Below are 25,498 nucleotides of genomic sequence, written 5' to 3'. Positions count from 1 at the left end.
TCAGATTAAAGCTCTTAGCACATGTGGTGCCAAGTATCTAGGCGTGTCAGACCCATATTTATACATCCATAAATACAAAAGATAATCGACAAATTACTTTCACTCAAAACAAACATAGACGACTACGACGAAGATGACGACGACGACTATAGAAGCTAGAGACATAAAAACGAAATAAAATGTTTATCGGACGATCACCATCAAATGAAACACGCATAAAGGAAATTCATTAGATCACTTTATAACTCGTATATGTGGATAATTGCTGGGAGGGCCGGGGGCCCACAAAGGCCCAAGGTCGTTCCGAATCAGAGGGTTCGGCCCGTTTAGCTGACAAAATGTGGAGCTGGAGCTGTCGCTCATACCGATTCTCGCGCTGATCGTCGATCGTAAATTGTAATTTGCTGCCTCTATAAAGCCTGGTCATTGTCATGGGACTTTATTTATTTGCTCAGGAAAATGGGGAGGGAGGTGGGTCCGGCAGCCTGCCAGCCAGCCAAGGCAAGGCAAACACACTTGGCTCTTGTCTGTCAATTAGGCATTTGACATTTGCATAAATGTTTATGCAAAAAACAGCCAGAGTTTTGTCGCAGACCAAAAAAAAGGCAAAAATAAACAGAGATTCTCTGCACTCGGCCAGAGTAAATAAATATTACGAAAAACAAATGGCATACTCTGGGGGGAAGGAAGTCCCAATCCCAGTCCCAGTTCCCAAAACATTGCTATGAGCAAGCAAATTTTTAACTTTTTTGTTGAATTTCGCCATCAGGCGTAATTCCATTTCTTTTAAGCGAAGAAAGTCTTGTGGCAACATCGAAAACAGGGCCAACACAAGCTGCGCATGCGCATGAGCAAACGGCGTTTATTAAAATAACGGTACTTAAGTACGCCCTAAGCAAACTGCACTCCACTCCAGTCCCCAAAACATGCAACAAAAGGGGGCAAGCAACAAGAGCAGCAACAATAATCGGGAATGGGCGGGACCCGGGCCGAAAAAAAAAACCAACAAAAAATTGACAGAGAAACGACTTTAATAAGCATTTTCGAGAGACATCAGAGACGAGAGACCATTTTTTTAAAGAATTCTTAATGGTTCTCTATGGAAACTAAACTGCAGACTTAGCAAAAAAATATTAATTTTTAAAATATTGGCTTTAGTGATCTTGAAATTCGTGATATTCCCCAGAAACTAAGCTTTGAATTGGCACTTTTTCGATCATGAGATTGTAGTAGTAGTTCCCCAAATCACTGAATCAGCTTTCCGAGTCTGAAGTCTGTTCCCTTTTACTCGACTTGCCCTGATCCGAGTATCATGACCGAGAGCTCTACACACCCAGAGTTCGGTTCATGAACTCCATAAATTGCAGCTACTCCCAAGGAGTGACTGCCTACTGACCCTACTCCCTCCTTCAATTGCGTTTTTAATTGCCAATACATTTCAAACACGTCAAATGACAATTTATTATGAATTATTATTTGTTATTTTGTATGGGGGGTTGGAGATCTTTTCATTTCTTTAGATTTTTTTACGCCGTTTTATGATAAATTGCCAAAACCAGCAAACAAAAAGCCAAAGAAATACTTTTTGCATTTTTTGGCTTCAAACATCCGTTCGATTTTTTGTCATGATTGTCACGATTTACTTGCTGGACAAGACAGACTTTGACTTTAAACTGAAACTCAGACTCGAGACCAGACAACAGCACAAAAAAATATACAATTTCGGGGTTTCTTTATGTTTCTTTTGGAAAGTAATTAAAATGCAGCTGACGAAATAAAGTTTTTCAGAACTTCAGATATATCTATTTTAAGAAAATCTTATTTATTTATAATTTTTATAAAAAATATTACAAAAATCTCTCCAAGAATCGGAAATGTTGGAGACCAACTAATTGCGCGCGACATGAACACGATGTGAATTTATGGCCAAAAGCAGTCGGCATGTGGCCAAATTAACACCTCAAAAGTCGGCGAGGTTTCCGTTTCCATGCCCGGTGACAGATATCGGGGAAAACTGATTGGAAAAGCGCTAACAGTTTCTGTGCTTTTTTTGGTCTATAGCTTGGCCTGGCCAACTTGGCTGCCAATCGGCAACGTGTTTCTGGCCATAAAAATCAAATTTACAACCGCAGCTGTCGGCTGGGCTGTTGTTGTGTGTTGTTGCTTGTACCACCGACTGACTACATTGGAGTGCTGTTGTCTGGCTTAATTTACTGGCCAATGATCATGCGTTTGGTGGAGTCGGACTGCGTTGCCCACTTCGGAGTCGGTTTTGGTCTCTAATTGCCGGCACAGCGCGAATAACTTGACATAAATGCATGTTGAGTTTAATTGTTTCGTGTAGACCAGCCCAGCTCCAGCCCCAGCCCGGGGCCCACACACAGCGCGCTCTCGGAAAGGTTCTGAAGGAGCAAGGCGATCAACTGCGAAATTCCAATAGAGAAAATTGTTTAAGCAAATGTCACAAATTAAAGTGGCTGCCAAGCTGGCTAGCTGGCAAGTCTCACAAAGGCGCAATCGGCCCACTGATATTTGCATAATTTCTAGATAGGCACCACGTACACGGTGTATCTTATAGATGTGTTTGCATAATAAAAAGATACTGTAGACAAGTAAATAAATAAATTAGTAAATGCAAATACTGGAAGCGATAATGACAACTTTGACTTGACTTTGGCATTGGGCTTGATTGAGAAAATGACAACGAAATTCAATCAGCCATCGAATAGGGTGATACAGTTAAACATTACTATATATCCACCCAATGGGGAAGTAATATCTTGCCCAGATAATCCTCCACACGCAAAAAAGTCACTGAGGTATGACTTTTTGATTTATTAAATCTCGAAAACAGACTCGTTTTATCACCCATTCACTTGGGCTTATGCTTAAAGGCCTGGGGTTTCCAGTTTAAATTGGTAGGCCTTTAGATACCTCATTAAATTAAGTGCTTTGCTCATTAGAGAAACTGAATTCATCAAAACAATGGTTCGACATTAAACTTTGGCAGCTTTAAAGTTAAGTTTGAGTTAATAGCCTTTTAAATTAATGTATAACTATTATTTTTTGAAGGGAACATGACACCTCCTGCTACTCCAGGAGAGCTCCCCCCAGCTCCTTAGTTTCCACACTATTTTCCTTTGTCCAAGATCCCGCATCACCCTCGTTTCCCAAACCATCTAGCCATCTATCTTTATGCCTAGCCATATACAAGTCTAATTTTGCAATATGTCAAGTAATCTGATAGCCAGACGCATACACACTTCCCAATCCTAAGCCCGTGTCTAAGCCAAATCCCAACAGCCAGCTAGTCCCGTCCAAGCCAATTAGCCAACGAGTGACTCCATGCTGATTAGCATGACGAAATGTCGTAGCATTTGGTAAGTAGAAAAAGAAATATCAAATAAAACATGCCCCATGGGGTGGGTGAATGGGGCAAGACCCACAAACAACAACAGCTTATAACAAAAAAAAAATGCCGAAAGCCTCAAACAACAGCAGAAAAGCCAAAAGTTCAAATGGTTCAAAAAGCCGGCAAGGCGGCGGTTTACATCAAATAGAGCCATTGATGGAGCCTGGACCTCAACTGGAAAATTCAGCGGAGGGGGGGAGGGAGGAGTAGATACTTTGTGAAAACAAATACCTGCAGAGCACAAAAAATGCGACAAAATCTGCACAAAAGTTAAACACACGCCACGCAGAGATCGGACTCCGACTGGTTCGAGCCACCACTGCACCACCGAAGTGGGCCTAGACTTGCGCAATACCGCGACGCATGCGCGGGCCGAAACCCCACTTAGACCACCTCAGTCCCCCCTCAAACGGTTGCACTTTTCGGTCTGCAAATTGGCCAGCTAAACGTTGACTGGCCCGATAGCCACAAAACGTGGCGATAATTTTGTTTCTCTTCGGCCACTCGACCATTCCGGTTTTTTGAGTTTATCAATTAATTTGAATTTATTCAGAGGCGTTTAATGTCTTCAATGATATTTCTTGTTGAAACGAAATCTAATGAAGTTGACAGGCTGCTGGCTACTCGGTAGCTTCTCTTGTGGGGAAAGTGGCCGATAATTAGCCAAAATAATTGCAGTTTCGTGAAACGAAAGCTGAAAGTTGACCTTTGCATTTAGATTCTTATGTGTGTGATCGACAATTTGTATGACAATAGTTGGTATGACTTCCCTTCCGGCTCTGACAAATATCTGTGACGAACAATAACCCTTTTGTCCGAGTTCAAGCCATGGTTCAATCAATTATGATGGTTATCCTTTCCATGCCATCGCCATAGAAATTGTTTGACAAACAGTAGCTGCTTGCCGGGTTTTCTTCAGCCATACATACACCAAAAATGAGAGTAACAACTTCGACAGCAACAGCTTCCGTAATTTTCAAAAAAAAGAGGTAATACAAAACCATGGGCAGACAAGAGATCCACAAATGAGCAGAGTCATCGAACAGGAACTCTGGGGAGACCACAAAAAAAAAAAATTAAATAAAAGACACAAAGCCAACAGCAGAAACATGTTGGCACGAAGTCCAAGTTATCCAAGGTAGCCCAGACATGTCGTTTGACTTTCTTTTTAAGGTCGGCACCAGTAGCCGTCGCCGGGCCTCATTAAAAAATGTTTTACGTTTCTTTGGGGACTAACCGACTGCCAACCGACTGCCTGACTGACAGGCGAAATAATTAAATTTTTGAGCAAATGATAAGCAGGAGGGAAAAACCTCAAACTGTAACAAATGCGTAGAAAGTGGCATGCCTCATGCATATGCAACACTATTCGGGTTGATAAAGTGTCAATAATGCGGTGGACACCGACAGCTTCCACATGTCACACAAATCACTACAAACCAAAGTAGCCATGAGTACTTGACCGAATTCCGGGACAAGACAAGCCAGTCCTACAACAAACCAAATGAGTAGCTTAAAAGCCACAACAGAGCTGAAATGCTGGTAGAACTTGCCACTGCAACGTGCGGTAATTATGCCCAGCTGGGAGTTCTCCGCGTGAGAACTCGGTGCTGCAAGCCTATAATTTATACATCAAACAAACTACGATTTGGTCTTGATTTTTGTTGCAAACTAAATGTCAAAGTTTAAGAACCCAGCCTCATTGAACTCAATTCGAATGGCTCTAAGAACCTATCTTTTAAATGGTTAGATTTCCAATTGAACTCAATTTAGGCTTTAAAGGAAAAATCTAGTCCAACATCACCATAAAGCCTCACTTAAGATAACTCAGCTCAATAGATTTGATGGCCATTGAAGTCATATTACCAATTCTCGAAGACTTTCACAAACACCCTCGAGAACTCATCTGCTGAGATTTGGATGCCATCGAATGCATTCCCATTGCAGAGACCCGCATGAGCTGTAGGAAAATAAATATTTTCACACATGGCAGCAGCAGCAGCAGCAGCGAGCCAAGAGATATATTTCGTTGTCATGGTTAAAGGAAAGACACAAGAAATATATAGGTATGTGCAAGAGTCTGTTATATATACATGTTGATCATAATCTGCCAGCGAACACGACGACGTCACAATGTCGCCACCATTTTTGGGAAGGGGGAGGTCCGATCGTGCTCCAAACCGGGGAGAAATATGGCAAAAATCGTGCAAATAAAGAAAAATAAAGGCAACACATGGCAAGTATGTGGAAAGCCCGGAAAATGCTTCCTTGAAAGGTGGACGACGAGTGTATGTACATATGAGGACGACGACGACCACGACGACGACGAGTGCATCAATGTTTGAGTATGTTTGAACAATTAATTTTGCTTTTTCGAATCGCTTCGTGGGGAGTTGGGGATTTTCCAGATGAAAACGCTAGCGCTGGCCCCAGAATGCGGGCAAAGCGGTGTCAGCTCGTATTTATGGCGCTCCCAGCATCGGGCAAGAGCAAGAGCCGCATCAGCAATGTCCCAGATGATCATCGCTGACTGAGATTATGACGATGACCATTTTGGCTGTGAAGTTCTATTGGAAAGTTGGAGCTGACTTGGCACGCTGTTGCAATGCGGATTTCCACGGAAAGGCAATTTGATGACGCCAATAAAATGCGCTCAAAGGCAATTGATTGTTGTCGACGCGACCACAGACATGCGCTTCTAATGGCTCGAAAGCTTGGCCAGATCGGGCGGGACGAGCGAGACCAGATCGGGCCGGGCCACCTCCAAGAAACCAAGAAACCGCAGCTGCATTTCGAGCCACACAAAGTCAACGGCAACCACTTCGCTGGCACAGCTGACAACTCCAGTGCCACTTGAGCCTTCAAAACTTGCAGCTTGAAGTGCATTTTGAACGAAAAACAAAATAATGTAAAAAGAGCAAAAGAATGCAGTCTCGGTTAGGGGGTTTCGACCTCAAAGTATCCAGTATTTGAATATTTTGGGAAAATTTTAAACCCAGAAGCCTTGCATAAAGATTAGCCAGAGGGTTGCAGGAGGCACAGGGCCCAGGATAAGGATTAAAATGGATTTAAATTTTAACAATGGGATAAGAAACAAATAGAAAATATTCAGAGCCTCAATAATCCATAAATATGTTAGAAAACAACACCCCTATATACATATATATACCCTCTTTGCCTGCCTCCTAGGGTATCATTTCAACCAAAACAAGAAAGGAAAGCTAACTTCGGGCGGAGCCGAAGTTTATATACCCTTGCAGCTAAAACCGGATATATATCGCAAACATCGGATATAGTTGGCCGATCCTTATGAAATTTGGTAGGATGGATCAAAATATAATCTGTACCAAGTTCCAGCTTTCTATCTTCAAAAACACAAAAGTTGGGTCATTTCCGATCGTTCAGTTATATGGCAGCTATAGGATATAGTCGGCCGATCCTAATGAAATTTGGAAGGTTGGATCAACTAACCAAAAATAGAGTCTGTACTAAATTCCAGCTTTCTATCTTCAAAAACACGAAAGTTGGGTCATTTCCGATCGTTGAGTTATATGGCAGCTATAGGATATAGTCGGCCGATCCTTATGAAATTTGGCATGTCGTATTATTTTGCCAAAAGTAGCTCTCATGTCAAATTTGAACTCTCTAACTCTAAAAACACCAAAGTTATACCATTTCCGATCAATCAGTTATATGGCAGCTATAGGATATAGTCGGCCGATCCGGGCCGTTCCGACTTATATACTGCGTGCAAAGGAAAGAAGGGTGTGTGCAAAGTTTCAAGACGATAGCTTTAAAACTGAGAGACTAGTTTGCGTAGAAACAGACAGACGGACAGACGGACAGACGGACAGACGGACAGACGGACATGCTCATATCAACTCAGGAGGTGATCCTGATCAAGAATATATATACTTTATAGGGTCGGAGATGTCTCCTTCACTGCGTTGCACACTTTTGGACAAAATTATAATACCCTCTGCAAGGGTATAAATATGGTCCACAGAGGCTTGAAAGCTCTTCGAAAAATATGAGAAATACTCGAAAGATGCATCAACTTTTTACGTTTGGCAGTTTGAGCTCAAGGTGAATGTATGATTCGATTTAGTAATTATGAAAAATGAACCTAGGCCTGACCCTCAAACCCAGCTGAAATGTACTGAACTGAATTCGATTCCTATCTTTGAGAGCGAAACTTTCACCTTTCATACAAAAAAAACTTTCCAACTTTGACTAATTAATGATTCCCTGAAAATGCGTAGCAAATTAAGGTGTCAGAATTGGTTGCACCACGGAAATACGCTGGAGTCTGGAGTCGGGCTGTTGAGATAGTGACTGCTGTGACTGCAACATGTCGCCGAACATTTGAGTGCAGTAGGTCGCTCAGTCAGTCAGTCAGTCAGTCAGTTAGGCTTGGGCGTGTCTTGTCTATATATATTGTTAATGCCATTAAACCGTAGCCCGTAGACTGAAAATTTTGTTTAAATTGAAACACCCACGCGACCAGCCAAGCCGCATGGAACGACGACAACAACTACACTTGTCAGGCGAGCGCAGCTCCAATGTTTGAACACATGTCTATGTAAATGCAACCCACAGCAATTGCACTTTGAACGCTGGCTGCTTTTAATTACCCAAAACGAAAAGGTGCCGAACCAACTAAGACATAAAGAACTAAACCAGTACCACAGTACCCTGAAAGGGCAGAAAAATAAATAAAGAAATCGAGCTTTTAAAGTGAACGGCGGCTTGGCAACAAGTACTGGCCAAAAGTAAGTGTTGCACCTTTTGGCACTCTTTTTAAAGACAGTGGTACAGTGGCTACTATAATGTTGGTTAATAGTATTCAAAGCAGTTGAGGAGGTCCTAAAACTGACCTTCTTTATCAGGATCACCTCCTGAGTTAATATTATATAAGCATTTCCATATGTCCGTTCTTACGTTTCTACGCCAACTAGTCTCTTTTAGTTTTAAAGCTATCGAGTTCAAACTATAAGATTATTTATAAAAAAAATAAATACTATATATCAGTCTAATACTTAAATTTCTATAAGGATCGGTCAATTATATAAGACATTTGCGATGGATGAACATATAGTTTTTCGATAGTACATATACATATACTTTATTAAAAAACAGCGCCCTTCTCCACGATTCTCATAGGTTTCAGTTAAGATATTTTTTTTGTTTTAACAATTTATTTAATATTTAAAGATATTTATGATAGGACATTTTTATACCCTTGCAGAGGGTATTATAATTTTGGTCAAAAGTGTGCAACGCAGTGAAGGAGACATCTCCGACCCTATAAAGTATATATATTCTTGATCAGGATCACCTCCTGAGTTGATATGAGCATGTCCGTCTGTCCGTCTGTCTGTCTGTCTGTTTCTACGCGAACAATTTTAAAGCTATCGACTTGAAACTTTGCACACACCCTTCTTTCCTTTGCACGCAGTATATAAGTCGGAGCTGCCATATAACTGATTGATCGGAAATGGTATAACTTCGGTGTTTTTAGAGTTAGAGAGTTCAAATTTGACATGAGTGCTATTCTTGGCAAAACATTACGACATGCCAAATTTCATTTGGATCGGCTGACTATATCCTATAGCTGCCATATAACTGAACGATCGGAAATGGTTTTTGGTAGAAATACCAACTTTGGTATTTTTGAAGATAGAAGCTTGAGACTTTTTTTAGATTTTGTATTGTAATAAATTGGATTATATATTCATATTCCCATAAGGATCGGCCAACTATATCCGATGTTTGCGATATATATCCGGTTTAAACTGCAAGGGTATATAAACTTCGGCTCCGCCCGAAGTTAGCTTTCCTTTCTTGTTTTAAAGATATTTAAACAGAACACTTAACATTTGATTTTAAGGCAAACTCCTTCTTTAAACTTAAAAATTATCAAAAATAACTATGAATGGATGGAATCCAGATGGATTAAGATCTCCACCATCCAAATTATATTTAATTCAAAGACCTAAACCCAAAATAATCATTAATAAAAAACTAATTTGTTGGCCCACTGTTAACTAGAAGGCCTTTCCGAGCCATAACCATGCCATGCCATTATTCCTCACCAGCTGTCGAAAGCCAAGCGGCGCATGCGCGGCAGCCAAGCGGAAATGGCCGCAAATTGTGGCAATAATTGCGATCGCACGTCGACAGCGGTGCAGCGGCAAACTGAAATTACTAAATTCAATCTCGGTTGATTTTTCACTTTTAATAATTTGCTGGTTTTCCTTTATCTCTTAATTTTATACTAGAGTGTATGTGTGCTGCGTTGGCGCTGCTGCAGCCAGAGACAAAATCAACAGAAATTAGCAGAGGGTTGCACTCTGATGGTGGAGACACCGAAAGGGGCACAACCGTCTATGGACGGAGGGGCAGCAAATGGGAAATTGCTGCTGTCAAAATAATCTGCGGAGGTGGAAGGAGGCTGGACTAGCCGGCAAGCGCAAGTGTCATTCAATGACATTTTTATGATGGACATAATAATACATTTTCATAAAATGTAACATTTTCATTTTACCATGATTATGAAATTTCCGCCGGCAAATTGGTTGGAGTTCGAGAGGGACAAGTCATCATTGGAGGATGGAGGACTGGTTGCAAGTTTTGGGCCATAAACCACTGCATTTGGCCAAAAAGCCAATGCGCTCCGGTCTCCAGACGACGGCCTTTCCCCCACTATGGCTTTGGCTTTGGCTTAGGCTCTATCTCTGGCTCTGACTCTGGCTTGGGGTTTGAGCCAACGCATTGACATGGCTGACACATGTTTCGGTTTTGGTTTTCGCTTGAGCAACTTAATTTGAATACGCTTTTGGCACTTGCCTAATGAATAATTTTTCAGTGTTCAAGTTTTTCCTTACAGCTATGAGACGATTTCCATAAAAAAATACAAACATAGTTTTGTGTTTTTACCTGCAACGAGTAGAAGTAAAGAAAATATTAGTTTTCATAGAGGAGATAAGACAATAAAGTCTAAGGTTCAACTATTTTGACCCCCTCGGGCCGACAAAAAATTTAAACAATTCCCATTCGGCGACAAATTGGCAGTGCCGACACCCACACCGAGTTATCTCTAGTTAATTGATTGAGTTCAAAGAGTTGAAGAAATAATAAAAATCAATTTAAAAAAAAGTCTCATTTTGGGGTCAAGCGCACGCTGACTTGCTGCCAGCCAGCCTGAAATCCGCATTTCAGCCAATAATATTGCGAAAAATTGTTGAAAAATGTTTTTACAGTTGCTGGTTTTGCTGTTGTTGCTATTGTTGTTGTCATTAACACGCCAATTTAAAGCTATTCATTCATAAATTGTTTGTAGTTTTGATTTGGCAACTCACGCGGCGCCCGATTTCGCTGTGATTGGAAATCGGTATTGAAAACGTGCCCCAAAATGTTCCAATCAAAAACGCATTACGTCAATATTTTCGATTTTCATTAATTGTAGAAAAAAAACCAAGAATTGCGCAATGAAACGACAAACATTCGTAAACATTGCGTGACATAATAATTTTTAATTATATTTCGTCTCTGACAGCGGCGACTGAACTTGAACTCGGGTTCAACTGGCTGATGAGCCAGCCGGCATGGGGGAATCAGGGGGTCTCGGGCCTCAAATCACGCGTAAATAAATTGTGTAAAATCGTATATAAATAATCAATAAAAGACACATTCCAGCTCATTCTTGAATGATTCAATTTGGGGGGAAAAGAAATCCTAAAACTATAAAGTCTCTCAAAAGATTCTTGTTTTAAAAGTTTTATTGATTTTCTCACTCATCTACACTATGATTCATCAAACTTGTCTTTCTTAAGCATTTAAATTCAATGTAAATTCGTGTTTTATTATTTAATTATTTTCAAGACACCTTTTCCTCTATTTTCCAGTCAGCCCACTTAATATTCCACTTGCTACGCTTTGGGAATATAAAAGTATTCAATACTCTCTAAATGGAAGCTTCCAAAAGTCATAAAAAATCACCAACAGGGTCATTGCTCCTGATCGGAGTGGGTTCTGGATGAACTTCAAGGGTAGCTGAAGATCGAGACATTAAAAATACAAATATTAGTCATAAATATTTTATTTCTTTTTTTTTTCTAGTCAACAAGTATTTCTAAAATTCTATTTAAGCACTTAAATGAAATCAGGTCAGTGCCAAAGATTATAGATTATAGTTTTATCTTTTATTTGTAAAAGATAAGGCCTCTTGGAGGAATCTAGGACAGATTCCTAATAGCTCTATAGATGTATAGCGGATGCTGGATTTGCACAAGAATGATAAGCTCGGCAGGTTTGAAGCTGTTGCCATTAGTCACGACGACCACTTGGTTGTATAACTTTGCCTGAAATCCCCTCCACAACACCCAGTCATCGCTGTTGCAATCGGAATACGATGCTCTGTGTAATAAGCCAGTCGGATGGCCAGTGAATTCCAAACACCCTGATCGGCTAATTGCAAAACGGCCAACGTCAGCCGCCGCCCCCTCCCATGACATAATCATCATAGTCGCAAATCGCTGACTTTGGCAATGCATTCTCAGGTTCACAGGTTCTCAGATGTGCCCCCTACCTCCTCCTGGCAAATTATTAATGGGCGAGGGCAGCAGAGCCCATCGGGAATTGATTTATGATCCCCTCAATGAGACTGTTAATTACTATATTCCAGCAGAAACCATTTTTCAGTACGTTTTTTTTGTTTATGGCCAAAATATTACAAAACTGGCCAAAATTTATGGAGGAAGCGCCTGAGGAAGTCTGCCTGCCGTTCAATGTCATGCCGCGTTTGTTTAACTTGAATTTGTATCTCCAATTGGATGCTTTTCTGTATCTTTATCCGAATCCGCATCTGTTTCTGTATATGTATCTGTATCTGTTGAGCAAGCTTTTCGGCCGTGTAAATTGGTTCTGTAAGTGGCAACCATTCGCTGCGAAACTAAAATTAAAGAATTTTTTTAGCCGCCAAGTGGTAAAGTGGATGCTGTTTCCGTTGGTTTCTACGGATTCCATGGACTTTAATTAAGAGGCTGCCGCAAATATCCATCGGTTGCGGCTCGCGAACATTTAACGGTTCTTTGCTTAAGCAAATGCGAGCAAATGCATAAATTGTGGGGTATTTATAAGATACAAGTCGCAATGCAAGATACAGTTGGCGAAATGAAAACGTTCCCCCCATTTAAGATAAATAGAGAACCAAACGAGTTGAGTTTCTGTGAAAATCTGGTAAGGCAGCTCATCACAAATTATCTCCAGAGTCTAGTCCAGAACGTGTGTCTCTGATCCGAGTCATTAACGCTATATTAATATATTCATTAATCAAAGAAGTGAATCCAGCTTTAAACTGACAAATCGATTATGCAAATCAAAGCTTTTTTCGGATAATAATGGATTTCCTTAAGAAGTTATAGAACCACTTTTTGTTGAAAGGAAATGATGACATCTTTGAGAAATGTTTCTTAATTTTAAAAAGTCTTGAAATAATTATAATTATTTCACAGACTGTGCCTGGAACTTGCCTGTTGGGGCACCTCCTCCTATTTCCCAATCGCTGCCACTTGCAGAATTCTTCGGAGACCGACAGCGGAGACCTGTCTTCAAATTTATGCACATTTTTTATTGGCATTTGTTTAGTGGCTGCTGGTTCATGAAAATTCCGTTTCTGATAATTAAGCACATTTGGTGTACTTTTGCAATTGCATTCTTTGGGCCGCTTCGGTTTTCGGTTTTCCAATGGGGCCGAGTATTTTTGTTTTCATACTACATGGTCGGCGTCCCACAAGCATTTCAAAATTTAATTGAATTAAATTGTTGATTGAGGCGATGAAAATGAATTTTCATTGCAAGCACTCTCAAACAGTCAGTTAGAGGGACAGACAGTCGGGCAGACAGTTTTCCAAGTGGATTTTCACGTTCTGGTTGCTGTTGAGGGGGGGCTCTGTTGCTGGTTCAATGAGTTTGCATTGTCAATCAGCGCGATTGGTGGAAACAGAAGCGGAAATCACCAAGCCGGCCAAGCCAAATGCCATACACTAGGCCCAGAGCACGTAGCCAAATCAAGTACCATAGAAGCCAAAGCCCAAACGAAAACTTCCGCCCAGAGAATGTGCTTGAACTTGAGGAAGCTGCCGTCTTCGGGCCAGGCCCTTAACTACCTGCTAAGCATTATCATTTAGTTAATATCTTCGCTTAAGCCTCCGCCTTTGGCCCAAGATTAAGTCGCGTTTGCCCAACTTAGAAACAAATTCACGAAAAATTCACCAAAAAAAAATGAAAAAAGAATAACAACTGAAAACTTCTTCTTTGGCCAAAAACCAGTTTCTGGCCAAAACAAGTTTGAGTTCATTTTGTTCAACATGTCGGTTTTTTTTTTCTCTTTTTTTTTTGCCAAAAGTTGAGGCTATTAAAGCCGCCGTTTGCAGCTGTCCGAAGCCATATGAAGCCATAAAGAAAACTTAGCCAAGACCCCGAAAATTTCTTTATAATGAAATTTTTTAGGCTTCCAGAAGAGCAATAGCCCATGGAAGAAGAGGCAAAACCACACTTTCCAAATTAGTCGCAAGTTCCTGTTGAATTAATTTTCACAAAAATGATGCACTCTTGGCTGGATGTGCCACTGCTGGTGGATTCTGCAGTGGCCCCAGCATGTGGCAGATACAATAGGAGGAAAGTTAATAGTAGCTTTGGTTTGGTATTTATTGAAATGAGATCAGGTTGAGATCAGTCCCTCTTAGGCCACCTGAACCTTATCCAAACTATGTTATACCCCTTACTTATAAATCCCTTGGTCTACCACCTTTAGTTCTCAACTTTTGACCGCCACTGTAGTTTACCCTAGTGAGTCTGCTGACTCTTGAACCGAGCAAGTACCGCAAGCTGCAGCCGATCGGGAAAAGGCGATAAAGCCCACAGAGAGAGAGAGGAGCTCTTGGGCAGACTGGGACTGGGACAGGCACTGGCACTGGGACTGGGACCTCTTCCTGCAGAACAATGTAGCTTGCCTGTGCTGGTAGACCTCGGAGATCAATGACACCATGATGAGCATTCGGGTGGATGTGAATGGTGCCTCCTTTGGATTCTACCGATTCCAGTGATGTTGCAACACCAAGCTGCTGCAGCTTCTTGGCTGTCATTGTGCTGCAGCAGCACGAAAGAAAGTTGCCCAGTGTCGTGAGTGACTAACTGACAAACTGACTGGCTCTCAAACATAGAACAGAAACAGTTTGTGTCTTGTCTGCGCCTCCAAGATGCCGAGAGTTGTCTTCTGTCTTCAGTCTTCTGTCTTCTGTCTGCCGGTTTTGTGGAGTCGTGACACCGAACAAATGTCAGCACTTGCGGGCGTGCATTTGCGGCTTTGACTTTGAGCCAAACCCAGAAGAGGCTAAAACCCCCAAGCTTATGGTAAGGCCCGACTCGACCAATCAATTATCTTGGCCTAGCCGCGAAATTTGATATGGCTATGATGGGTTTCCAGGGGCCCGCTAATGTGCGTTCTGCCCTCCGGCGGCAATGACATCCGAAGCTCAAAGGCAGCCGCCACCAAAGCACTCTTTGATCGCAAAGAGAAATAACTGTATACCTACACTAGGCTACAAAGCTAGGCCCGGCTGTTGCTCCACATTTCCGATGCAACTCACCAGCCTTGGTGGGCTCTAGATTTAACCTCTGCCGTGGTCTTGGCCGTTCATTGAGCGATCATTGAGGCACGCCCACTAACCGGTCAGACCGCACATGGTCAAGCATCCGAGATACTCGTTTAAGATAGTCAAGTGTCGCGGCGCCCGCTATATTTAGATACAAAGATACAGATACACGGAGACAGTACGTTTCGAAAATATTGAATTTCACGAGTCATCGTCGGGGAATCGTCTTTGGGGTTTCCAAAAAAACACAAATTATGTGATAAAGTGGGTTAATCGGTTAAATGTCATGTCAACGACAAACAAAAGGCGGATGATAAATCTCAGATAGATAACGAAATAGTTGTAAACATGGAATTCTTTGAATATTTCTATATATTTTAGGAGAAGAGCTTTCTAATTTTTGTGGTTGACAAGTTCCCACACAACCGTACCGCACTGTAATTAGACATCAATCGTTTCTTGGCCACGGCCACAAAAATCGAATGTCAACGATCGCCGGACAGGCCTCAAGTGATCCAGAGGTTGCCCCCTTATGGAAGCATCTTTTTTCCGTGAGTGGCACACGAACGATCAATCACCGCAACATGGCCCAAAATACTGGACTGGAGGTGGGCCTTGACGGTGATTGTTGCAATTATGCCCAAGTAGTGAGCGGTGCGGATGCGGGTTCATTATAATAAGAAGGTAAGAGTCTTTGACCTGCCAATAATACCATCTCTCTTTTTTTGGTACAAATTTAGATCAAATCTGACAACAGTGCTGAGAGATTTATGATGGCCGAAGGCCTCTTCACACTTGGACGGCTGTCAAAAAGCGAACTAAAGAATGCGACAGATCCCGGGGATCTCCGAAGTGGAGTGGCGGAGTGGCACAGTTCGAAAAAGAGTTCTCGCCAATGGAACATGAAATTCATTTCAGCGATCGCCGGCCAGAACCATTTTAATGGTCGATCGAGCGTGTCGAACTGTTTGTTGACATGGACATGGCCCGGCTATCTCACGGATACCCATGTTGTATCTCTAGCTGAATATTGGTTTCTTTTCATGTTCTCGCCACCTTCTCCGCCCCCGTGGCTGTCTATTTCTGTGGCTAATTAACTTGTAGCCCCCAATGTGAAAACATACATTTCTTTTTCTCGTTTTAACACTTTGGTTCTGGTTCTTGTTCTTGGGTAGATACCTCTGGATGGCACGCTTATAAATTCATTTCCCTGGGACATCAAACGTCAAATGGAGTGCGGAGAAAGTTCTGCCACAGAACTGGCCCATTGATTGCACTGGTTCAGGGGTTCAGGGAACTCTTGCCATAAATTTGCTTTAATTATCTCCATTTAACTCTGACTCGGAGTCGGAGTCTGGTTCATTAGCTAAAAGTTTTCTGTGCATAAATTATACAATAGCCTCTATATATTTATCATTAGTTGGCCGAAGAGACAAAAACTTGCCAAAAAACAATGATATTGACCATTTCGAAGAGTCATCCGCATAGCGGGGTTCGTTCACCTGTCCCTCAGTCGGTAATCGTATGCGAACAAAGAGCCAATGCCTGGGGGAGCAGGTGGGGCTAAGGAGCGGGGGAAGCCGGCCGGGCTCAATCACCAGATACCGTTAGAAACGTGATAAGCCGTTCGGCCACTAACGGTACGCTTTGTACAGAGCATAAATTGGTAGAAATTATGACGAAAACCCAGCCATAGGCACGCGTTCTTAGTCCCCCATTCTCGATTCTCGATTACCATGATCGCCCAGATCTCCCAGATCTCAATCAATATCAATTGATTGCCACTCGAAACTGATACGATTGTAAGCCTGATAAGCCAACTGTGAAGCTGTGGAAAGTTTTCATTTGCATATCAATAACCTGGCTATAGATACGGACCAAGAACCATTAGTTGTCATCAGGGGGGGAATATATATTTTACATACTTTTAATTTCTGGCCCAAGCATGTAAACGCGGCCATAAAATAACCACTTTATGACTCAACCAGGGGCCACCCCGACCTCGACAGAGCAACTAAAAAGTCGTTTCAACTAACTAATTTTAATACCTTATGTCGAATAGAGACGAGGCGACAAAAACCCAAAAATAAAACCCGAAGAGCATTTGACGCGGATGTTGAAATTTTGTTGCCATTGGCGCCAAAACGAAAATGTTGTGGTGGAAAATGTGAAAAACCATCTCGGCATTCAATTGAAAGAAAAGCTTTTAATAGCCCCAAATATTTGGGGTCTATTTCTGAAAGGGGCCTCTTCTTTCCATTTAAATGCTGATCAAAATATTGCGACAATTCCAAGTGCCGGGCCTTGTAAGCGGCTTATGATTTGGTTTTATTATCAAAATATTTATGAAAGATTTGTATATATTTTTGTATATTTTTGTTCCCTGTGCACACTTGCCACTAATTCCGGTCCAGTATCAACAATAAAGCCGATCGGCCGATAAGATGTGGCCCTGTAAACTGGGTGGGAACTGAGACCGCCCCCAGGGGTGGGGCTGTTGGATGCCGTAAATTGCCATAAATTAGTCAGTTAGTCAGTCTGGTCGTCGAGAATTAGACGATGCAAGGTAAGCTGGGCCAACACAAAGGCACCACTAATGCAAATTTTGTTCAGTTGCCGAGATTTGCGTAACTACTGACTGAGTGACTAACTGACTGGCTGACTGGCTGGCTGAGTGATGGATGGATGTGCCCCCAGCCCCATTCGTATTCGAATTTAATTTTATGCACTTGCCGTCTGCAATAATTGACTGTTTATTGGCAACAGCGTTGAAAGTCGGCTTTCGGCTTTTTGATCATTTATCGGATCAGTCGGTTTATAATTCGCACTGCCGCCTGCCAACCTGCCTGCCTGCCTTCCAGCCTGCCTACCTCTGGTTGGTTGGTTGCCCATTCTGTCATATGGCACTCGGATCGATCCCTCAGGGAGTGTTTGCCGTGACAAATGGCTCAGTGCGGAAGCAATTTCTGCTAAACTTTTCAGCTGCGAAATTGGTAATTTTTTTTTTTGCCCCCCCCTCTTGCATTTTTATAGCCAATAATTGTGGCTTTGACTTTGATTTCCGTGTGGGTGCCAGCAAAGGCGGCCGCAGCTACAAATCTGTGAGCTGGCTGGCGCTGGCGCTGGCGCCTCGGGTGGAGGTCACAGCGATGTTAAACGATTGGGAAAATTGCAAAAATAAATGCAGAAAATATACAACCATTTAATGGGGCCCAGAAAGGTACATGATGGGGTTATACTATTGACTTTTAATACCGAGCTTTGTGTGCCATTTTAGAACTCTCCCGAATTCCGATCCCACACATAAAGCAATGTCACCGGTTCTGCATTCGACCATATCTTAAGGTTGTACCATTAATTTATGAGGCTTCTTCAGCATGTGCATACAAAAGCCAAAAAAAGAAAGCCAAATTTCTAGGTCATTGTATAAGAAACCGAAAAAGGAAAAGGCCGAAAAACAAACAAACCAGACAGCTTACTCTAAAGCGATCTGTTCCCTGGAACCAAAAGTTATTTATGCAACTTGCCCGCTGCGGTTGCACGCCCGAAGTTCAAATGTCAAGTGAAAGGAGGCGGGGGCAGAGAGGGGAGAGATGGGGCGACAGAGCCAGAACATAAGTCAAAACTTGAAATAAAACATCTGTGGAGCGGCTGGCTGGGATTTCTATTTCAATTAGACGAACTGCTGCATGTGGGATGTTGTCAGAACACCATAATGAATACACAATAATGTTGTTAATTTTTCCGTTTAGTTCGTTGGTGCTGCATCTATAGAGTTATGTATCTGCATCTTGGTCTGCCCGCATCTGCAGCTGCAGTCGCATCAAGTTTTCGAATGAACTTCAAACTGCTGCTCGGCCGCGATTCAAATTTAATGACTTTGGTTTTCAATTTACGAGATGTTTATGGCAAACAGCCAGCCATCCAGCCAAATAAACCAACAGAGTCACAATCAAATTTCAGTTTAGAGCGAATTAAAGGCACTGGAAAAAATTAGAAACTTTATTAGATGATCTTCTTACTAGTTCTCCAGAAGATCCCTATATCTTAAGCTTCAGCTTCATATTTAAAAAAAAAAACTTTTCTCTGAAAAACTTATATTTTTTTGTTGTGGATTGAGATTGGCGCCGGATTGAGACGCCTACGTCACCAATATCGCCTCCACTTTGGGTGCCGGAATTCTGTCCAGGGCCGGAGAGTCTCAGACACAATTGATTTCTGAGATTTTGTTGCGTTTATGGCATATTTTTATGGGGCTTTTGTGTTTCTTTCGGGGTCTTCCACTTTGGATAACATTCACTTTTTGTTTGGCACTTTCTTTCTAATCGAAAGTTTACTATTTAGCTGCGTGTATCTGGGAGAGTGTGGGAGTGCTGTATCTAAGAGGGTTAAGAGGCATGCGTTGGCTGCTGCTGCCAAAAACCACTAGGCGCTTTTCAAATTAAAAAGAAAAAAGCGCGAAAAGAAAAACATTGTGAGGCACCTGTTTATGGTCATGTCTTTTGTTTAACATTGCAGTCGAGGTGGTGGAGGGGGCCAAAATCGACGTAGGTGGCTCTGTTGCACTTTGGACCGTACTTGTCTTGTCCAACAAACAATGCACTCTGATAAAAATCTCTTGCCTCCAAAAAATTTGCCTATTTCGACCAGGCCCGAACGAGTGTAGAAAGTTAAGACCGTGCTGCTGCAGTTCGTAAAAACCAAAACAAATTCGGTAAACAAATCGAAAAAAGAATTAATGAACACACACGCCTAGCAGTGCCTTGCACAATTTTCCTCGTTTTTGAATGTAAAATTAAAAATCAAATAAAAAGCAACAACAGACTATGGCTGAAAATAAACAAAAATAAGGAAAATAAAGAAAATTGGGTAGGGTAGCAGCAGGGGAGGGAAGGGTCAATGCACAGGTTATCGGGGGCAACAGGTTCTGGCCATAAAAACCGTTTCATTTTCCTGACTTTTCGCAAAAGGTGTAAACACCGCCGAGATGGGAACGGGAAAGGGAGTGGGAGTGGGAGTGGATGGAGGCTAGACACTTGCGCGCACTAAACGATTGGGTTTTAAAGTGTTAAAAACTACCTGTAAGATGCCGAGATACAGATACACAGATACACACCGATCTCCGAGGCACACCGGAGTGCATGAAATCGCTTGGCTGGAAAAATGCCATGAAATGGGCTTTCGTCAAATTAGCGTGGCAGCGTTAACGATGGATGGACGATGTGCCTGGGCCTCGGCCTGGCCCTGGTCATGGGCCTACTCTGACCAAAGGCAGATCTAACAGATGCATCTGTGCACCGGCTCTGTGGGATATTTCGCACTTTGCCTCACATTCTGTTAGGTTCCTCAGCCTTCGTGCTCATTTCTTTCTTATTTTTCTTGCAACTTCTACCTGTGCTCTGCCTTGATTTATATATTTTTACTGCAAAACTGCATTGGGTGTTTATCTGTATCTGCATTTGCATGACACCAACCCCGGTGTGTTATCTAACTCGAAGAATGCCCCGGCACCGTCGTCTTCTCTGACTTTGGCACTTGATCTACCAGAGTCCGAACCAGAGACCGAGCGAGAGCTATAGCTAGAGCTAGAGGCCTCATAAATTCCCCGGTCGTTTAGTTTTTACGATTGTCGGCTGGCTTTGTTTGGCCCAGGCAGACACACACACCATCTCACTGAGAGACCAACTCGCACACAGATACTCCGATCCAGCCGCTTGTATCTTTCGACGCTGGCCTATCTAAATACATGCTGAAGAGTTGAAGTGCCAGCCCAGGGAGCCAGGGAGCCCAAGTCGAAGAAACGGCAGAAGCAGCCTCCTGCCAAGATCTCTGCGCCTGCGTACTGTACTCCGAGACTTAAGAAAGATACCCATACCATACCATACCAAACCGAAAAATGCTACCAAAAACTGGTCCCTGGCCAGGCCAAAGTTTGCGTGCCTTGCTAAAGTTTCTTCCAAATCCCAGTCCCCCAAAAATAAAAGAAGAACATTCAGGTAGTAGCCCTCTGGAGCCCAATATTTTATTTGGCCAAGGTCCAGGAAAAATGGGAATGAATGAATGGGAGATCGAGGGAAAAATATTATTTATGGTGCATCAAAATTTATTCACGAAGGCGTGCAGCTATTTTAACGGTCTTTACCCAGGAAATGCCTCGAAATGGACCGTTTAATGGTATTTGAGGCTTGAAATTCGATATTTTCGTAGCACAGTTCTAATTTAGAGGCTGAAGGATGGCCACCCATCGATTCCATATCTCAATCTGAACTGATTCTGGCCAAGATTTGTTGAATATACCCGCTTACTTAGGAATCAGAGACCTGATTGCTTTTAATTATGACACATTTAGGAAAGCCACAATCTCGAGTCTCCGTCTCCGTCTCCAAATTGCTGCCGAGTCATAAGTTGAAGGTAACAAAACTCCAAAGGAAAAGGCCGACCGAGACTCGAGAGGAAAGTACTTTCATTTTCACGCTCATAAAATGGGACTCGTATAAAACTCAAAAATGTTGTCATAAAAACTCAAAATCAGAAACGTACCAAGAGAGCCAAGCGGCTAAGCGGCTTAAATGACATTTAAATCAGCCAAAAGCGAGGGGCAACAGCAATCTGGGCCACAAGTTGGACACTCGAGACTCAAGACTGAAGACTCAAGACTGAAGACTGAAGATCCCTTTCACTGAAAATGAGTCGCGAGGGCTTAAGACCGAGACAGGAAGTTCGCACTTTGGCAAAAGATCGAAGAACCCCAAAATGCAGAATTAAGAATCCAAAGAAACCCCATGGAGAGCCATACCAGCACACGTTTCTTTCTACAGAGAACGAAATCATTCTACAATGATCTTAGTTTGTTATCCATAAACCACCACTGTTTTTCTTTCTCTGGATCTGTCTTTTGCCGTGATTACGCTTTAATCTCGTTATAATGAGGCAGGAAAATTGCTTGGCGGATGTGCCGAGCGTGCCCGAAACGGGAACGGGATTGCAATTGGAATGAGAATAGGTAGGGGGACTGAGATTTAGGGGGGGATTGGACCAGAAAAGAGCTAAGCTGTGGTTGACATCCTGGACGCCAGCTGGGAAGCACTCGTCTCTGGAGTGAAGCAGCGATTGAATTACCAGGCAGGGGACTCCAAGAGGATCCCGACCAGAGACTCACACACAATGCAAAATACAAAGAGGGAGAGACCCAAAGAGACATCGGCCAGACACAGCAAATACACTTGTTCAAGTAATCTGTTCCTCCTCACTTTTGGAGGAGGAAGGGCCCTTCTCGTTTCTGAAATATGATGCCGCCGAGGCGCAGGTCATAAATAAACCAAAGACACGAATGAGACGCCGATCAGAAGGCCCAGGAGGAGAGCCGCGGGCAGGAAAGTGTTGTGAGATAAGGTTAGATAAGAGCCGGTGTATATAAGTGCATTTATACCTGAAGTAGGGGCCAAGTGAACACTTCCTCCTTCCCAAAAAAAAAAGGGTCATTTAGTATGTTCTTTTTTTGGAAAGAATTTCGAACATGAATGAAAGTTGTATAACATTTTTGAATAAATTTATTTTGAAAACCAAAATGACATTAGTTTAAAAGGGTAAATGATTATTAAGAATTCGAAGAACTCTTCTGATATATACCTGTATTCACGTGCATTCCAGGCAGTATCACCGATGACTCCGACTTGAAGCCTGCATTCTGGCTGCTGCTGGTGGGCTTCTCCCCGCCCATGTCCAGGGTGGTGGATCCTTCCAAATCGACCAGGGTGTTGCCTTTGAAGACACCCGCACTGCGGTACTCCTTGGCATAGGGTGTGGCCGCCTGTGCCGCCCTCGAGGATATGGCCAAAATTAGCCAGTAGACGGCCGCTACTCCGGGCCACATTGCGGAAAACACTCGCGGAAAACTCACTCACATAGACGACCGGAGTCACAGTCGATGGAATTTTATAATTTAGACGACGCGTGACACTTTCAATTAACACCGCTCAGCGGCTGCCGCCGAAAGAGCAAAAAAATGTATAACTTTTGATCATTAAATTAGTTAGACTTTGATGGCCTTTGCTCTTTTTTTTCGCGCTCGTTAGGCAAATAATGTGTGTCAGCAATTAGTGGCAGATAGCCCCTCCAGATCTTTCTCCAGACACTGCTAAAGTGTGTCACACCAACGATATTGGACCACTGCAAGGATAAGAGACATAAAACCTGGGATTAGTACTGACAGAAGATCGGAAGGAATCACTTTCGCAAGGGTTCCAAAAAAAAAAGCCATAAATCCCGATTGGAAATTGCTTTACTGTGGCATCTGAAAGGCTTTAAAATTAAATGTTTCGTTAAACTAACAATTTAATGTTTGTGTTTATCGCATTTTCGAATTACAGAACATTTTATTGAATTTCGTATTTAAATCTCTCATCTGACGACTTTTTTACTCCATACGCTTCTTGAATTTCATTATTATTCCTCGGGGCATTTGCTTATAACGGGAAACCGGCAAGCCACATTGCCACCAGCTGTTCTTTGTTGTTGTTAAGCCTAAAGACTAAAGCCTAAAGATTTCTATCAATTAAAAATATACGCGATAATTTCCCCTCGTAATATGCTTAGCATACGCAGGATAACGAGGACGAGCCCACGAGAAATCCCGATTCCGCGATGGGAATTAGGGAATCAAAAAAGAAATCCCACAATAAAGCCTGGAATGCCTCTCACCCACGCCTGCGCATTGTCAATGATGCAGTGTCTACATATGTCGAAAGAGAGGGGTGATCTCTACTAGAAAGAGATGGAAACATACGATGCGCCCTTAGCGCCGCTCATAAATGTCAATGAAAAGGCTCATGTTGTTGTTGTTTTTATAGACCAGCCGAAAGAAGTAACATGTGGGCTGGCTCAGGCTTATTAACCATAACTTGGGGGAAATGCCTAAGCGACATACACTGAGAAAAAAAACTCAAAAAATATAATTAAGAACTCTGAGAATTTGCCAGCTTTTTTCAATATTTTTTTAAACATTTTTTTAAAAGTGTTCACTAGCTATTTATAAATTAAAGCTTGAAATTTGCATGCGTCAGTGTAACAAAACGAAATTGATGGATGGAAATGGAAAGAAATCACAAACAATCACACTTAAGCTTAAACCAAATAAGCTCTTTGAACGAAACGAGTTTTTGGACAAATATTTTTGCATTTTTCAAACAAAAGCCCAGATACGAAAATAAACACACGCTCACAAAACACCATGCAATTAATATCCGGCATAAGGGGGAACAAATAAATAAAAGCAAGTGCAGTCTCTCTCATTTGGCATGTCTTGGCCCGTTTATGTTTGTTTTTTGAACGCGTCCAAACGAAATTGAAATTGCAATCCAACCATGGCCCATACCTTTTTTTTTTGTGTTTTTTTGCGAATTTTTGTTGTTTGGCTTTGTTTATTGTTATTAATCTTTATTGGCACTTTCGGATGCTGCCAAAAGGGTTACAGCTGCGCGAACTAACGGTAATTGCGTGTGCGCATGCGCAAGGCGATAGATAAAACAGCGAACCTTTTGATTTTTGAAATCCGACTTTTTTTAGTTTCATTCAGCGACTATTTGAAAATAACCAAATATTCTACCGAAAATTCATCATTTGCTGGGGGGGCGATCGCGGCTACGACGGCAGCGCTCCGAAAATCCGCGACACACGTCCGCACAGTTGGAAAATCTTATGAATTTGATATTTTAAGAGAGAGAGAGCCCACTGTAGGCAAAGTGTGACCAACGCTGCATTCATCAGCTGATACTAACAGTACATACTTTAACAGCTGTTATGTATTTGTCACTGAACAACACAAAATGCGCCATTCGTACAATTTCAATTAATGAAAAATAATTCTTAATAATATAATACAATTACCATTTTTTTATAAAACCATTTCCCACTCTATCATTTAGCAAAAGTTCGTTCATCAGTTAGCACTTCCATAACAACAGGCCAACCAATAACAGTACCATTGAAACAACCCAAATTATACTGGTTTATTTCCAACTCTTCAGATAATATCTTCTGTCTTCTTAATGAAGAATGAATGTCTTCTTTAGATAAGGAGTTTCTTAATACCTCAAAAATATCTGTTTTTAACAAATTTCTTAAATTTATTGTTGTTGCTTGATTTTTTGTTGTTGCACAAGCACTGCTTGATTTTTTCAGCGCCATCTAGTGAAAACTGCTTACATTTCATGTAGATAAAATTATACTTATACAAATTGTGTAAAGTTTCACACTCTTTTAAAGAGTATTCTAGTTTTTTCAATTTTTAATCAGAATTTGTATGAAATATTTCTTAAAACATAATTTTCTCAATCATAAGTCTTTAAAATTTGTATCTACATATATCAATTGATGGCTATCGATGGACTAAAATTTGGAAAATGCATGTAGAGAACAATATAACCCACAG

General features: G+C 41.9%; 1 protein-coding gene across 2 annotated transcripts in view; it reads right to left on the bottom strand.

Annotated features, from left to right (window-relative positions):
• The window catches only part of T48 (FU domain-containing protein T48), a 28,055-nt gene extending 3,297 nt beyond the window's left edge, over window positions 1–24,758 (bottom strand). The window contains exons 1-2 of one of the 2 annotated variants that reach the window (XM_043212017.2): window positions 24,443–24,758; window positions 22,699–23,238 (exon numbers count right to left, since the gene is read on the bottom strand). In XM_043212017.2, the coding sequence (XP_043067952.1) occupies window positions 22,699–22,942 (244 nt within the window). In that variant the 5' untranslated portion in view covers window positions 22,943–23,238; window positions 24,443–24,758. The remainder of the gene's footprint in view (window positions 1–22,698; window positions 23,239–24,442) is intronic. The other variant, XM_070281301.1, reaches the window with a different exon arrangement.
• Between the last annotated feature and the right edge of the window lie 740 nt (window positions 24,759–25,498).

This window comes from Drosophila bipectinata, chromosome 3R (assembly GCF_030179905.1).
Source record: "Drosophila bipectinata strain 14024-0381.07 chromosome 3R, DbipHiC1v2, whole genome shotgun sequence".
NCBI classification, from domain to species: Eukaryota; Metazoa; Arthropoda; class Insecta; order Diptera; family Drosophilidae; genus Drosophila; species Drosophila bipectinata.
This window is presented reverse-complemented; position numbering and strand designations above follow the sequence as displayed.